At 49.3% G+C, this 15,883-nt stretch overlaps 1 protein-coding gene across 6 annotated transcripts in view; it reads right to left on the reverse strand.

Annotated features, from left to right (window-relative positions):
- The window catches only part of GRM4 (glutamate metabotropic receptor 4), a 247,953-nt gene that overhangs the window by 41,116 nt on the left and 190,954 nt on the right, over positions 1–15,883 (reverse strand). For 5 of the 6 annotated variants that reach the window (XM_043500559.1, XM_043500562.1, XM_038380296.2 and 2 more), the window contains one exon: positions 4,502–4,702. The exons of the other annotated variant lie outside the window; for it this stretch is intronic. In XM_043500559.1, the coding sequence (XP_043356494.1) occupies positions 4,502–4,702 (201 nt within the window). The remainder of the gene's footprint in view (positions 1–4,501; positions 4,703–15,883) is intronic. 6 annotated transcript variants of the gene reach the window in all.

Below are 15,883 nucleotides of genomic sequence, written 5' to 3' on the forward strand. Positions count from 1 at the left end.
AAGACAGGAAAGTTTTAACGTCAGAGCGTAAAGCAACATCTGCTCCAGTGCTGTGCAGTGTGGCTGACCCATCTAGCGCAGTGTCCAATTCAACTCCTGCTAAAGTCAATGGGATCTTTGCTATAAACTTCAGCGGAGTCCTTAGATCAGAGGTGCTCAAACTATTGTCTGCAGACCACTGCTCCATTCAGGTGGTCCACAGATGGTTCCCTCTAAGGTGTGTGCCTGTGCAGTCACACCCAAGAGAATGAAGGGCTAACTACCTAATTAGTGGAGCCACACAGGCGTGGCTCTGCTAATTAGGTGCCTGGACCCTGGAGAAGACACACCATGTACGGTGAGTTGGTGGTCTTGGGGGGAATAGAGGGTAGGTGGGAGGGGGCAGTGAGGGGAGAAGAGGGGTTGGGGGGAATTTGGGACGTACAGGGCTGCGGCTGCCAGGGAGAAATGGCCCTCCTTCCCCGCCTCAGCAAAGTGGCTGCCGCAGTGGGTGAGAGACCCCCTGCTTCCCAGCCCCAGCTTGGGGGCTGCTGCAGTGGGGGAGAAAGGGCACATCCATCGCATTAGAAAGGTAAGACTACGGATATTAAAATATGAGTTGTGTGCTTTTATTTGTAGAACAAAAAAACTTTATTTATTATTTAGGTTTTTTTATATATAGTGCTTTTATTCAAAGCACTGTACAATAGTTAGCTAACAGTACAAACAACATTTGGAAAGATCATTAAGTGGTCCGCCGAGACCCTCCGCAATTTTCAAGTGGTCCGTGGAAAAAAAAGTTTGAGAATCACTGCCTTAGATTATTTTTTTCTTCCATGGTCTCTTCACAGTGTCATGCATTCTGGTGACATTTGATAAATACAATTAAAAAAATAAACCAGTCTTGCAAACCTGCCAGGACAATTTACCAGCCTGTAGAGACAAAGGACAAACAGATACTTAGCTATTTGGTGACCATTAATTCAATAGTGAGACAATAATACATTTGCCTTCTAAACAAAGAGCACACCTGTCCCAATTTTTATTATTAACATTTGGCTAGAAGTGCCTGGTTTGATAAATATGTGTAAACAGAAGTTTCACTCCATTTAATAAAATCACAGAAACAACACACCCTAGGAAGTATAAAGGGGCTCCCTCTTCAAATTGCCAACATCCTTTTAAACAGAGAGATTTGATGATTATATTACTGAAGAAGGTTTCCCTAAACAAAAGCTCACTGTTGTACTGATGAGAGTAGAATTGTAGAAATGCAGGGCTGGAAGGGACCTCGAGAAGTCATCGAGTCCAGAACAAGTAAACCTAGAGCCTCCCTGACAGGGGTTTATCCAACCTGTTTTTAAAAACCTCCAATGACAGGGATTCCACCACCTTCTTTGGAAGCCTGTTCCAGAGCTTAACTACCCTGATAGTAAGTGTTTTCCTAATATCTAACCTAAGCCTCCCTTGCTGCAGAATAAGCCCATTACTGCTTGTCTTACCTTCAGTGGCCCTGGAGAACAATTGATCACCATCCTCTTTGTAACAGTCATTAGCATATTTGAAGACTTATCAGATTCCCCCCCCCCCCGCCTCCGTCTTCTTTTTTCAAAATTAACCACACCCAGGTTTTTTTTTTGAACCTTTCCTCACAGGTCAGGTTTTCTAAATCTTGTAGCATTTTTGTTGTTCTCCTCTGGACTCGCTCCCATTTCTCCACATCTCTCTTAAAGCGCGGTACCTGGAGCTGGACACAGCACTCCAGCGGTGGCCTCATCCAAGCCAAGTAGAAAGGAACAGTGACCTCCCATGTCTTACTTCTGACACTGATCGTTTCATCTCTGATATTTACCCACAAGGATTTGTAAACTTGTTTAAATGTCCAAAATAAACAAACAGATAAAAAAACAAATCCACTTGCACATGCAGATGAAGATCATGAAAAAACAAAAACGCATGGAGTCAGATCCTCAACTGGTATATGTCAGTGCAGCTCCTTTCAGCAACTGGCCTCCTCACCTGGCCAGTGGGTGATTAGAATTTGGCAAGGCTGAAATTAATTAATAAATATCACATCATCAGTGCCTAGCTATTGCAGGGAGGGGATTGTTAGAAATTCCTTGGGCCTGATATGGAAGGCTGTTGGCCTGGCAATGGCAGAACCATTTGGACAGACTCTGGGGCTGGTATCCCCCAGCCGCGCACCTTGTGCAGTCACTCTTAGGCGCTAACTCAGCAAGGCATTTAAACAACATGCGTAAGTCCATCCGTCTTCAGCAAAGCATGGCGCATCACTATTAGGAAGTGCTGAAGACTCATGGCCTCACAGCCTGCATGGTCTCACACCATCTCCAGATGTCTGGAAGTCTCTTTCCTAAAGCACTGAATAATAAATCCATATACAGTGTCAGGGTATTGTGACGCTATATCATTCATTCAGCAGGAGTGGTGATCTCCTCTCAACATTCAGCTATGGAGCTTGGCAAGGAAAAACAACAGCAAAGCATCTCTCGCATTTAGATACAGGCTGAGCGAAAAGGAACTTCATGAAATGGAGGGGTTGGAAGCAGTGGCTACAAGCAGGCTTAGTCAAGACAGATGCTGTGCATAATTTTTCTGCACAGTTCTGCTGGTTGACCTCAATCTTGACCCACAGCCTCCCTCGCTATTCCAGCCACAGGCTTCCCTCTGCAAGCACTTAATCCTGACCTGCCGTTCTCCTGCTACTCCAGTTCTGGACCTCACACAGTTCTGCCAACTATATCTGAAGAGACACAGATAGTGCGGGCAACTGACCGACCCATCCCTACCCCTGCTCCCTGAACACCTCCTGCTATCTGATTCCTGAGGTTGGGGCTCTACTCAACACAGGCTGCCAGGCAGGCACCATGCTTTGTGATGCAGGCCGACAAGGAGCAGAGATTAGTCATTAGGCTCCTGTAACTCAAGGCAGCCTTTGGATCCAGGCCCCTGGGGCTGCACTAACCCACTGCACTACTGAGCCCTTCAGATAAAGAAGCAGGGTTTGATTCAGACTTGAACTGCACAAGGGGATCTCCATTGGGGTCAGTGGCCAACAGAGCGAGGCAGAGGAGCGGGGGAAGAAATATGATGGCTTGCTTTACTGACGGTCATGTTGGCAGCCCACTCCACACTGGGCATGCCGGTCAGGGCGGACACCCTCCATTTGCAAATGGCAACTCAGCTGCCGGTCCCTCCCCTCCCCACAGCTCATTATGCTTGAAGTACAGACAGAGTGATTGGCTTTGACATTTCCTGCCACTCATGTGCAGCGGGAATTGCCCGAGCTTGGCACTCAGGGACGTAGCCCGGGAGGGAGAGTGGGTGGGACCCGGGATGCAATACAAACACTTCAAAACAGTGGCAGCCAATGCTCAATCTCGGATCCACACCAGCTGCTTGCAGCACAGAAACATTTCCTGCAGCACAAAGGGGATGGCTGCTGGAAGTGGGAGTTTTGCTGCCTGTGGCTTTGCCACATTTAAAAAAAAAATTACTTTAAAGTAAAATCAAACGAACGGTGCAAATAAATATGAACACAAGAAGAGAACAGAAAATCAGGCAAGAGGGGAAGAAGGAAAAATAAATAAGGAAGACAGATTGCAGAGGAGATTGCAGGGGAGAGATAAATAGAAGTAATAAGAAGAAAGGGACAGAAAATGTTAATTAAAGAGATATAGTACAGGGAAGAGATGAGTTTCCAGAGGAGATCTGAAGGAAGACAAAGCTGTAGCAGAATGAAGCAGACAAGGAGCTCATTTCAACAAAGGGGGAGAGGAAAGAGAGAAGGAATGGAAGTAGAACAAGGAATAGAAGCTAACAAAGGAAGGGTGGTGCTGTGTTAAGGCTTGAAGCTAGCACTGTAAAGGATCCAGGTTCAATTCCTGCTGCTGACTCCCTGTGTGACCTTGGAAAAAAAAAAACACCAGAGTTTTCAGGAAGGGTCAGTTCCTATTTCGCTCCTTAGATAAGTGGCCAGTGATGGGATTTTTGAAAGCTCCTATGTGACTCAGAGCACAAGTTTCATTGACTTCCTGGGTGCTCCTATGTCACTCTGGTGTTCTTTAAAATTCCTAGCTTTAATTTTCAGAAGCACTCAGCAGCTTGGGTGCTGAGCTCTTTTGAAAATCTGCTTCTTAATCACTCTGTGCCTCAGCTCCTTTTCTATAACATGGGAACAATAATAAAACCATGGAGCCTATTTAGATTGCAGGCTCTCCAGGGCAGGAACTATCTCTCACTATGTGTATGTGTTTCTCAGCTGGGGCTTCTAGTTCCTGCCATAATATACATAATAAATAGAAAGTCCAGGTCGGGAGCAGAAGAGACCTGGTTCCACTTTCATTCACAGCCCTGTAGATCTAGAGTAAACTCCAGTGACTTTAGCAGAGTGCTTCTCTAGTCACTGAGAGCATAATTGGTCCCTGTTCCTCTCTTACCGCCCCCAATTCCCCCACCATGTTGAAGGCCAGGTGGCCTGACCCCCTGCAGACAGACAGACCTGAGAAGTTGACGTTGCGGATGTACTTGAGCAGCTCCACGCCGTCCACCGGGTCCATTCTGGGGCAAAGGCCGACCTTGCCGGGACACAGGCTCTTGTGCATCTTGTGCAGGGCATGACCCATGGCGTACACGGCGTCAATGACGAACTGCACCTTCCCCTCCTGCTCATACGAGGAGTCCTGGCCGATCCGCTCGCGGTCTGCAAACACACAATGCGGGGCCATAGCAGCACCAGTTCACTGGTCGCTCCCCTCAGCCAATCCCACCGAAGCCACCACACTTCCCACACACTGGGATTGGTGGAGCCGGGAGCTGCCAATGGCCTCCCCCATTTCCTAGAGTTGTTACTGCAAGGAAAAACTGAACTCGGGTCCGAGGGAGTTTCCCCAGAGTCAGCATATGTTCTCTAGTCCCTGTGGTACCAAGTATCTGGGATGGGGATGGTACTACTGTACCTGGGAGCGCGCTACAGACATTTATTGCTGCTAGAAGAAGCTGGCCATTCTGCCTTACACCATTCCTGATACAGCCATGCTTGCGGGGTCTAGTAATGTAGAAAGGCTCTGATTTTAAGGGTGGCTCCCATTAAGTTCAGTCAGAGGTGCAGATGCTCAGTTGTTCTGAAAACCAGGCCAAATAATAAACGGTCAGGAAGGATGGCCTTGCGGTTCAAAGCAGTGGGCAGTGGACTCATGCAATCTACTCCCAGCTCTGCCTCTGACCTGCTGTGACACCTTAGACCAGTCACCAGGGGCCTGCTTTTTTCTGAGCAGATGATGTCTTGCAAATCCCATGACAGCGACTGTAGCTGGAGCTGTGGGTTCCCCACATCTCTGAGAATCTGCCCTTTTAATCTTTCTCTGCGCCCCAATTCCACAACTGCAAAACAGTCATTTCTTTGTCTGCCTTGTTTATTTTGACCATAAGCTCAAAGGAGCCTCATCAAACCAGGCATATGTAGAGCACCTAGCACAACTGTTACAAATAATAGATAAGTCCTATCTAAATTCCTAGCTACAACCATTACTCTGATTTGAATACTCCCAAATACTGAGGTATATGTAATCCTGATCTGAAGTTTATACTCTGAGCACATCTCCAACACTAACATATATTTCTCTGGCCGTAACTGTGAGCTGCTAGACATCGATTGTGCAGAAATTCCCCTAGGATGCATAGCAGCATCATTTAATCACTTATAGTTGTGTCGCACTTCCATCTTAAACACTGATCTCTACTCTAAACCCCATAAAATTCTTCAGCTAGTTAGAACTCATCTTTCCCAGCCAGGAAGTTTATGGTACATAAACTTTACATGGTAAACAGCATCAGGGTGAAAATATAGTCCAAGCAAGCCACAATCTCTTCATGCAAATTGAATGAGGCTGCAGTGGACAGTTCTGAAGCTGCGGCAAACTATAGCCAGTATCCAAAGCCCGAAGTCAGGTACCCATGGCTGGAGTGGAAAGATGTCATCGCACTGCACTGCAAGCACTGCATCAGAGAGATACCTCCTCCAGCTCTGCCAAACTTCCCAGTACTGCGATAAACATTTCCAGGAAGTCCCACCTTCTGGAGGCAAGACATCCAGGAGCATTAGAATAAGCTGGCAGAGCCTCTGCAAGCCATTAAAAGTGCAGAGCTTGTCACAGTTCCTTCCTAGTCAGTGTGATCACCATTATACAGGAGCCCTGAAATACTTAACTGGGAGGCAAGTAATGTGTTGCCCAGAACTTATTTGGTACAACTAGACACGGTTGGAAAATGTCAATGAAAAATCAAAAACTGAAACGCTTCAGTTCAAAACCAAAATATTTCAGTTCTGAAATGCCACCGTGGTGCCTAATGGGAGTTGTAGTTCAGGTGCCTCATGTGCCTCTATAGGCCGGGCTCCCTGTTGGACTACATCTCCCATGATGCATAATGAACCACCCTCCCCCCCCATGAATGGAGGTGATGCTACAGTGCATCCTGGGAGATGAAGTCCAATGGGAGAACCTGGCTTATAAGGCAACTGAACTTCAACTTCCAGGAGGCACCACGGCGATATTTCAGAATCAAATTATTTTCATTTTCAGCCAAAACCCACTTCTGTTTCCAGGTGTTCTCTTTTTAGACAAAAAACTGAAATATCCCAGAGAAGACAGATGCAGTTCATGTAAAATTCCATTTTGTTGAAATCCCAATTTTCTGTCAAAAACCAGTTTAGATCGAAAATTTCTGCCCAGCCCCTGAGCAGAAGACTTGATTCCTGATTGCCCATGGAGAGTCACAGCACTCTCACTTCACGATGGGAAGATGCTGCCTGTACGCATCTCCCTGGGGAGCTCAGGACTGTGGCTAGCTGCTAAATTCAGACCCCGTCCTGATCTTCTCCTCCACTTCAACCCTGGGCCTGGCCTATGGACTGTTTTATTTCCACCACACTAGAGCTGTCTGCAATTGGCACTGGGCCACACGGCACATATTCTCTGGCATCTCTGAGTTCACATATCCCAGTCACAGCTTGAGCTACAGCTTATGCAAATATTATTCATCCTCTAGCATGCTGCGCTCATCAATCTCACCATCAGCTGTGACAGTATCAGTCTCTCGGGAGCTATCCGCAGTGTCAAGGGATGGTCTGTACAACATCCATCACTAGCCACGCATCCTCTACCATGCTCTCCCCATCTCCCTCCCCACCCCCCTTGAACTCTCCCTCCCATCCTGCTCCCCCACCCACCCTCTTCGCTCCCCCAGGCGCTGACCCACAGATTGATTCCTCACCTCTCTAGCCAGCTCTAGATGGTGGAATCATTCAAGTGTGCGGTAATTACCAGCGACAGCTGCCTGCCTCTCCCTGTCATAACCGCTCCTAATGGGACTTGAAACATGTTAATCATTTAGCGAAAGACACCGATTAATGTAACATGCTGTTAATTAGAGCTAAGAAAGAGTCCCCCGTGGTATGGCGCTGCGACAGTGGGTGTCCGATAGGGGTTTTCCCACTACTCCGGCATCACAGCCAATAACAGAACCCTCCAGATGCCCAGCTGAGTGCCACCTAGCGCAGGGGGCTAAAGTCATGGGAGCTCGGCAAAGCAGATGAGGGCTTTCACACAGTGCAAGGATAGGGATTTGTGAAGTGAGGGCATGTGGGGAACCAGCTGAGGGGCCATTCAGCTACCAGGCGTGGTAGGAATGGTACTAGGGAGACACTGTGTGGGGACAGCAGGGGGGGTGAATTTTGGGGGTGTGGTGCCCTGGATTATACATGTCAGCAGTTCCTTCCAGGGTGGCTGATTCCAGGCCGGGCCTTAGGGAGACCCTGTGTGGTAACTCCAGGCAGCACAGGCTGGGAGCTAGAGAGCCAGAGAGAACCACAGGGTCTGTCCGAGTCCAGCCGCCTGAGTCAAGAATCCCCTTTATATTCACTACGTCTCTTCTCTACCGCTGGAGGGCTCTAGGAATTAGGCTATATGTGGCAGTCCCTGCACGAGGGAAAAATGTCCCCAGGCCACTCAGTACCCAACCCAGCGAGGTGCATGCCTCAGGAGATTGCAGCGGTAGATTAAGATTTGCAGCCAAGGTTCAGAAGCCTCCAGTGCCTTGAGATGTGCTTCTGTCACCCCCCAAGCCATGGTGTAGCTGCGGGTGATGAAGGGTCTCTGCTTCTCCCCATTTCTGAGCAGCACTGGCAGCAAGTTCCCAGCTCCTCCACAGCACCCAAAGGGGCAGCATGCTGTGGTGAGGGAGAAGCTGCAAAGCACTAGGAAGAATCCATCCTGCACTACCTACTGGATTTCCCACTCCGCTCTGTCTTCCCCACCCACCCAATTGTGCGAGGAACCAGGCCAAAAGCCCCCAAGATGTGCCAGGGGGGAGCCCCAGTGATTCTAGCCACAGCTAAGCCACAGGGCAATGCGAGGTTTGATCTCCCCTCAGGCAGGCCTGGACGGGAGTCCCCTAGAGAGGCAATGGCTAAAAGCCTCCAGGTTTGGTTATACAACCCCAAGCCTAGAGATGCTTCATGAGAAGTCATGACCCTTTTGGGTAGGAGCAGGCCTGAGCAGAGAAGTGACTCTCCGGGTTTGATCAGGTGGGGGAATCTATGGTTACAGGTCAGGCCTATATCTCTTTTCAAGCAGGGCTGGTTTGGAATCAAGTTTCTGCAGCATTCACATGGCTCGTTCAGAGTCCCTGGGGGGAAAACGCACCCAAAATTGGAAGTCATCGGCTCTTCTGAACCTGTAACGCAAAGAAAATTCAGGGCAGGCCCCAGAGGGATGGGAACTGAAGTGAAACGTCCCCTCTGCCCTTGCAAAGCAAAACTGACGAGGCACTGGGTTCAAAGCCAGGCCATCCAGCTGGTTCTGTGAGCCGCCACTTCGCTGCCAGGCTTTGAGCACATCAAAGCCCTGGGAGGAAGGGAACATGAAGAGCGTAAGCAGCACAAAGGCTCCTGCAGGTGGCTATGTCCCCCCAGGCAGAGAGCCCCAGAAGAGCCGAGGAGAAAAGGAACACTGAGAAAGGAACCCTGCTTGTTTAGTCTGCAGAAGAAGAGAGTAGTTGGGGGTGGGATTTGATAGCAGCCTTCAACTACCCAAAGAGGATGGAGCTCAGCTGTTCTCAGTAGTAGCAAAGGACAGAACAAAGACCAATGGTCTCAAGTTGCAGTGGGGGAGCTCTAGGTTGGATATTAGGAAACACTATTTCACTAGGAGGGTGGCGAAGCACTGGAATGGGTTACCTAGGGAGGTGGTGGAATCTCGATCCTTAAAAACCTCTATAGGCCCAGCTTGACAAAGCCCAGGCTGGGATGATTTAGTTTGGGTTGGCCCTGCGTTGAGCAGGGGGTGGGACTAGATGACCTCCTGAGGTCCCTTCCAACCCTGATCTTCTATGAAATGTGAGCCTCCCTGTGCAGAGTTGGAAGTCGGTGCAGCATATGATTAAAAGGCACCTGTCCCATGCCGAGACCGGCTGGCACTGGTCCTCGCCATGGTTCAGGCCATGATGCTCTCACCTCCCGTCTGTTCTCCCTGCCTCCCTCTTGGCACGTCTGAGGCGAGTGGAGACAGCACAGCGTGTCTGATGGCCAAGCCACACCTGAGCTGCAGCCAGGACATAAGGCGACGGTTTGGTCGTCTGAGGAGGATGAGACAAAGATAACACAGAGAGAGATAAGGGAGATTCTGTCTTACAACTGGGAGCAGTGTTGACATGTGTACCCTGCAAGTGCTCTCCCAGTCCCTTCCAGCAGGGGCACCGCATGCGCTCCCCAAGTAGACTGTGTTTGTGCTGGGTGTGCCCCCTGCCCAGGCTGGGTGGGGACTCGGGCTGGAGGAACAGGAGAGAGCAATAAGAAGGAGAAGCTGCGGAAGAGAGAAGGAGATGGAGACTCAATCTCAGGCTCGCACAATCGCCCAGTGGCCCGTTCATCAGCTGGATTTGAACCTGGGACATATCACCAAAGGACAGGCCTGGGTCACTTGAGCTAGAGGAGTAGCTTTGTTAGCTGGTAAGAGAAGTAGGCTGTTGTCCTCTGTGTGACCAGCCACCAGAGGGAAAGGCACAGTGTGGAAGCATGCTCCTCTTGCTTGGAACCAGAATCCCCTCTGTGCAGCTGAGCCAAGGCCATCTTTGCAACAAAGCCCAAATCAGCTGTGCTTTAACTTTTCGGCTACCAAAGTTCTGATCACAAATGAAACAAAGGGGCCAGTCCTCAGCCACTTTCCCAGTGAGCTTGAACTCCTCTCTTTCTGCCCTAGACTATTCCCCTTCCCCACAAGCACGTCTCTCTCTAGGACATCATGCACTGCACTGGATGCCACCAGCCTCACTGCCTGTGGCGGCTGGCCAGCCAGGACCATTTGCTACAGGATGCTGCGATTCTAGGTCTTCTGACTGCTCAGAGCCTCCCACACATGACTGTTGGGAGAAAAGCCAGCAGCAGGGGAGCTGCATTTGGTTACTTGCAGCTGCCTACGGGACTCCTCGCACCACTTCAGACAGTGCGGACAATGGAGGACACCAGGGTACTGTACCTGCAGGCTGACCCACATAGAATCACAGAAATGTAGGACTACATGCTTTCTGAGTAGCTAGACCTTGTGGCACACAGCATAACTCATGGTTCTCATGGGAGGTCTCCTTGAGGGCTGAGGCCTCAATGCATCCTGTTTAGGTCCTAGGGTTGTCCTAGGGATGGCCTCCCTTTATTCACACCCTTCCTCCCTCATCTCTCCCACCCTGCGATACCCCTCCCCCATCATTGTTCCTGAACCATCTACACTCTCTACGTTTCCCACTTCTCTGGAGCCAGGGCAGAGGTTTCTGTTCTGCTTTTCTCTGTACATAAATAGCCACCATAATACCTCCAATATCTGTGATGCTCCATTGAGATTAAAGGGCCAGAAGCCAGGAAGAGCAGAAGTGAGAGAGAGCATGGGGTGCACGTCCCTGGGGGTAACATACAGCATCACTTCAGCCACCCACAATAGCATCTGCCTGCCTGGGCAAGCAGAAGGGAAGAGAGAGTCATAAGAGTGATGTGAGCCAGTGTCCCTCTTTTTCGTGCCTCTCTCTCCACCTTCACCTCGGAATGAGAGCATGGACGCATTCAGCAACCCGCATGCCGGGCGAACCAAGCACTGAAACAAATGGATAGCGAATGGACCAATGAGAAAAGATTGCATCAAGGAGGCAAACTTATGGCCCATTCTTTGAAGTTATCCATATGCTCATGGAGTACATGGAGATTACTCATATGAAACCCATCAAGTTATCCTTTCTTCCACACTATTGACAAGGGCGATTAATCTTCTCCCTCAGCATAGGGCCCTTCCATGCATTCATCTCTCAGCAGGCAGACAAGCCACTCTATCTTGCCAAGATAGTTACCCATTTTAAAAAAGGGTATAATAGACTTTACTCCAAAGGTAAGCACCAGGGGTTGCTCCTCCAGCGCCTGGCTATGTGGGGCTGCTATCTTCCAGACATGCATGTTACGCCACCACAGAACACCAAGCATGTCATATGCGCATTGTCCATCTGTAGAATGGGGATAAGAATTCAGCCTCGACTTTTTAGATGACAAACTCTTGTGTGCAAGGACTATGTGAGTACGGTGCCTAGGACAATGAAGTCCTGATCTGAACAGGGGCCTTGTGCACTCGTGAAAGGCTCTGGATCCTGTTACAAATCACCCATGATGTTCACTTTCCTGGCACTAACTGGCCCACTGGTTGGCAGCCTAAGCACAGAGCACAAGGACTGAATTCCTTCTTATCACTAAAAGGGCTCCCTCAAGTCAAGATTGAGCTACATTAGCCAAGTTGCTCTCCTGCTGCTTCCATTGCACCTTGTGCTGTAGATAGGTGGACGTCTCTGGGACTGTCAACCCAGCACCTTTCATCAGGAGTAAAATGTTTTCCAAAAGGAAATGAGGTTATGCAGGGAGAGGAAAATGCAGATCAACGAACAGAGTTTTGCAATGCCATGTTCCAGACAAGAGTACAATAATTCTCTCTGAAGCTCTCAGTAGATTAGGATGGCGAAGCCAATATGATCCTGCTGATTATAATAGCAGGGTCGTGCATCGTTCCACCGGTCTGATAATTAATTTTCAAGTTTGCGATGCGTCTAGCTGGGCACCTGTCCAAGAGCAGACGTAGCTATATTCTCAAGTGAGGCATGAGAAAGGATTAGCAGCAATTCTGATCACATCCCCGGAACTGGCTTTCTGCTGGAGTTAATCAAAATCACTCCTCATACTTCTCTTGAGAACTGAAGTGATGGTGCTCCAGACCACTGGTGGCTTCTGTACCACAACCTCTCCTGGCGTGAGCGTCGCCACGGAAAATAATGAATGGTCACAGGCCAATAGGGAGGCATCCACACACTCTGGTCTCTGCTTCTCCTTCAGATGATCCTGTAGGAAATTGGGCAGGAGCAAGGGTTGTGGGGAGCTGACATCAATTCCAATCCTGGCCTCTCCCAGCAGGAGGTGCTGTATGGAACGGGTCAGGCATACTGGACATGGAGGAGCTCAAAGCTACTCCAGTCCTGGCTTCTCCCAGCCAGAGGCCTCTTTTTCCCCTGGCGGAGAGTTTCCCTGCGCAGGGAGAGCTCTTCACTGACTGGGCCACGTAGCGCAAAGTAGCCTTAGCGGAGCAGGGAGTCCTGCCCTGGCTTTCAGCACTGGTACAGAAAGCAGAATTGGGACTCAGTTTCCCCTTCCTTTCCTGGCTTCCTATGTGCACTAGCAATTCAGCAGGGCACCACAGTAGCTGGTAGCAGTGAGCCAATTTCCTAGTGGGAGTCCAGCTTTAGCCTGAATTTCCAGAGCTGCTGAGCCCCTGCCACTCCCACTGACTTCAGGCAAAGTCGCAGGTGTTCAGCACCTGTGCAACCCAGACTCCAGGTACATCAAGTCCCACACCTAAAACAATGGAGGCATGAGCAGCCACTTTAGAAACCAACTTGCCCACAGTGACAAACCTAGTGCTGAAGCCCAGATCCCCAGCCAGGGCTCTCTCTACTCCCTCCAAGCCAGCCCCATCCGCCTTCTCCACTTAAGCAACAGGTGCACAGGACAAATCCTCACATATGTTCGCCTGACTGATACATGCTGTGGAGGGGAAAAAACAACATCATGCTATCAGCAGGAGACCAGGGAGGAACAAAAACAAAGGCGAAAGAACATGAAGAAGCTCAGCCCCCAAAAATCCCCCCTCCATCCACATTAATATTCAGCATGCATCCATCAGTAGCCTGATCTGAGCCACTTCACAGCTGCGTGGAGGATCCCCAGCCCAGTTTCAAGGCAGCATTAACATTCAACCTTGCAAAAGTAAGGTCATTAATTAGCTCTCTAGTAAAACATAGCCAGTGGCCTCTGGGAAAACCCTTCTGGCCTGGAGGTGTCTGCTTAGTTGGGGTTCCGAAAACACCCCCTGCCACACATCCTCCTGTCCCCCCTCAAGATTCCCATTACTACCCTTCTTCTGGTCCCCAGCGAGCCCTGCTCCAACCCTCTGCAGGTCTCATTACAACAGCGCCCCCCACACCACCTCCTTCTGTACTGATGAGCCTGTGAATTATTCAGAGGCACCAGCAGGCAAGGAGCCTCTTTGGCCAGTCTGCACGGGCCACACTGCGTGGTAGAGTGAGAGAGGAGTGCCGGGAGCCACTGCCAGTTCAAAGCCAGAGCATCTGTAGCTTCTGCTTCTATGGGAGATGTGGGTCTGTGGGAGACGGGTCCTGGCTAGACCCTGGCGAGATGAGAGAGGAGTCTTGGCTAGCGAGGAAAAGGGTCCCAACTAGATGGGAGAAGAGCACTGGCCTGGTCCCAGCTAGATCCTAGCCAGACTGGAAAGGAATCCCAGTTTGTGAACGGCTGAGAACCACTGCCTTAGGCGTTCCAAGTGAGCGTAGGCTGTGGGGTGGGTCACAGGGGGACTATATGACAGATGCAGGATTTCTCTTGCCCTTTAGGGGAGTGGGGGTGTTGCTGGAATGAGAGTGGTGAGAGGCGGGAGGCGACCACAGGAATCGGCGGTTATGCAGAGCAATAAGGGCACTCATCTCCCGTTGCTATTAGAGGAGGTAAATTCACCAATACATCACAGTGATAACACCACACACACAGTGTGAAGACATTCTAATTGTGTCCTGGGGCACAATAAGCCAGACAAGAAGAGGCAGGAGTGACAATTGGGGGAACCAAGTCACAGAGGATTCACACCCATCAAAGCGCAGCAGCTACCGTTACTACGGAGACCGCAGCCTTTGTTTGCAGGTTGTAAACTGTAATTGAAACGAATTTTCAAGGTTGAGATAATCAGAAGCCCCTAAAAAAAAAGGAAAAGGAAAGGAAAAGGGGGGGAAAAAAGAAAAAAAGAGAGAAAGGGAAAGACAAGAGGAAAAGAATTTCATTTCAAAAAGCTGTTCCAATGGACAAAGAAGACTACAAACAGCAGGGGGTTGCCATACCTCGGGGGGGTCCGGAGCGGGGGGGTGTCATCAGTGTATTTTAACACAGCAACATTTGCTCTTCATGTATCCAATTAGGAAACTTCTCCCCAACTCCTCTCTGTCTGCCTCAGCTGAACATACATTTCCAGTCCATACGATGCTCTGATAGTGGAAGGCCCGTCTCCCATTGCACATACCCTGTTTAATGCTTCCCAAGGATGCCTGCCAACACACCAGGGGCCGAATTCTCTACTGGGCAGTTTTTTCAAGGGTTTGGCCATCACAGGCAGGACTACCTTTTCCAAATAGCTCCGCAACTCGCACTGGGACACGGATGGGCAGATATTCTCCAGAGCTCAGTGCCCAATGTGCAAGGCTGGTAGACCAGATGCCAGCTTTTGCCAAGGTCCTTAGGCCTCAAGTGAACACTCTCAAGAGCATAGCTGGAAACCAGTCTGATTCACCTGTGCATGAGCATTGCTAAAATGGATCGTAACAATGTTTAGTGTTTAGACTTCTGCTTGTAAGTTGCTGCACGTGTTAATTTACTTATAATATCTGAAACCCATGCTACAAGGTAATACTTAAGCATCTGTTCTGTAACTGTAAAACCAGTCCAGAAAGAAACATCACTGAGTGCAAAATACTGGTTTGCACCCATGAGGAGGGGTTTTCTCTAGCCCATCAGGAAGGCCTATTGAATCCATTGTAAGCCAAGGACTTCGCTGATTGCTCCCAGCACACCCAGGAAGAGGGGGACAAGCCAAAGCGCTTGTCCCATGAGCCTGGACCCTAGAGAGATGGGGATAAATGTCCCTGTCCAGAAGGAATTAGGGTCTTTTTATGCCATTTGAATTCTAAGGGGCAAAGATTCCTAAATCTAAGCAAGAGATACCCGGGATTAACCTGGGTTAGCCCTGGAGGATTTATAGCCCTGGCATATTTCAGCGGGTCTCTCACTATCTGAAACCCAAGATTGCAACACATTTGTGTGTGTATGGTTACTGTTTTAATCTTGTAAATCACTCTTCTTAGTTACTAAATCCTTAGTTAGTTTACTATAGGATTGGCTACAATCGTTGTCTTTGATGAGAGATCTAAGGTGCAAATCAACCTGGGGTAAATGACTAGCTCTTTGGGACTGTGAGCAACCTGAATATTTTGTGATCTTTGGTGTAAAGTGACCATATATCCAAGAGTCGAGCTTGCCTTGGTGGCAAGATAGATCAGCGTACCCAAGGGCACTGTCTGTGACCCCATGTTAAGACTGCAATAGTGCCTGAGAAGTTTACATGTGTTACTTGGTTGGTGAAATTTAAGTATAGAACCCACAACCAGTTTGGGGTTTGTGGCCTGCTTCCTAACAGTCTGCCCTGAAGCTGGTATTCTCTCTCATGAGACACTCCAGACAACATGACAC

The sequence above is a fragment of the Dermochelys coriacea genome, chromosome 21 (genome assembly GCF_009764565.3).
Source record: "Dermochelys coriacea isolate rDerCor1 chromosome 21, rDerCor1.pri.v4, whole genome shotgun sequence".
NCBI classification, from domain to species: domain Eukaryota; kingdom Metazoa; phylum Chordata; order Testudines; family Dermochelyidae; genus Dermochelys; species Dermochelys coriacea.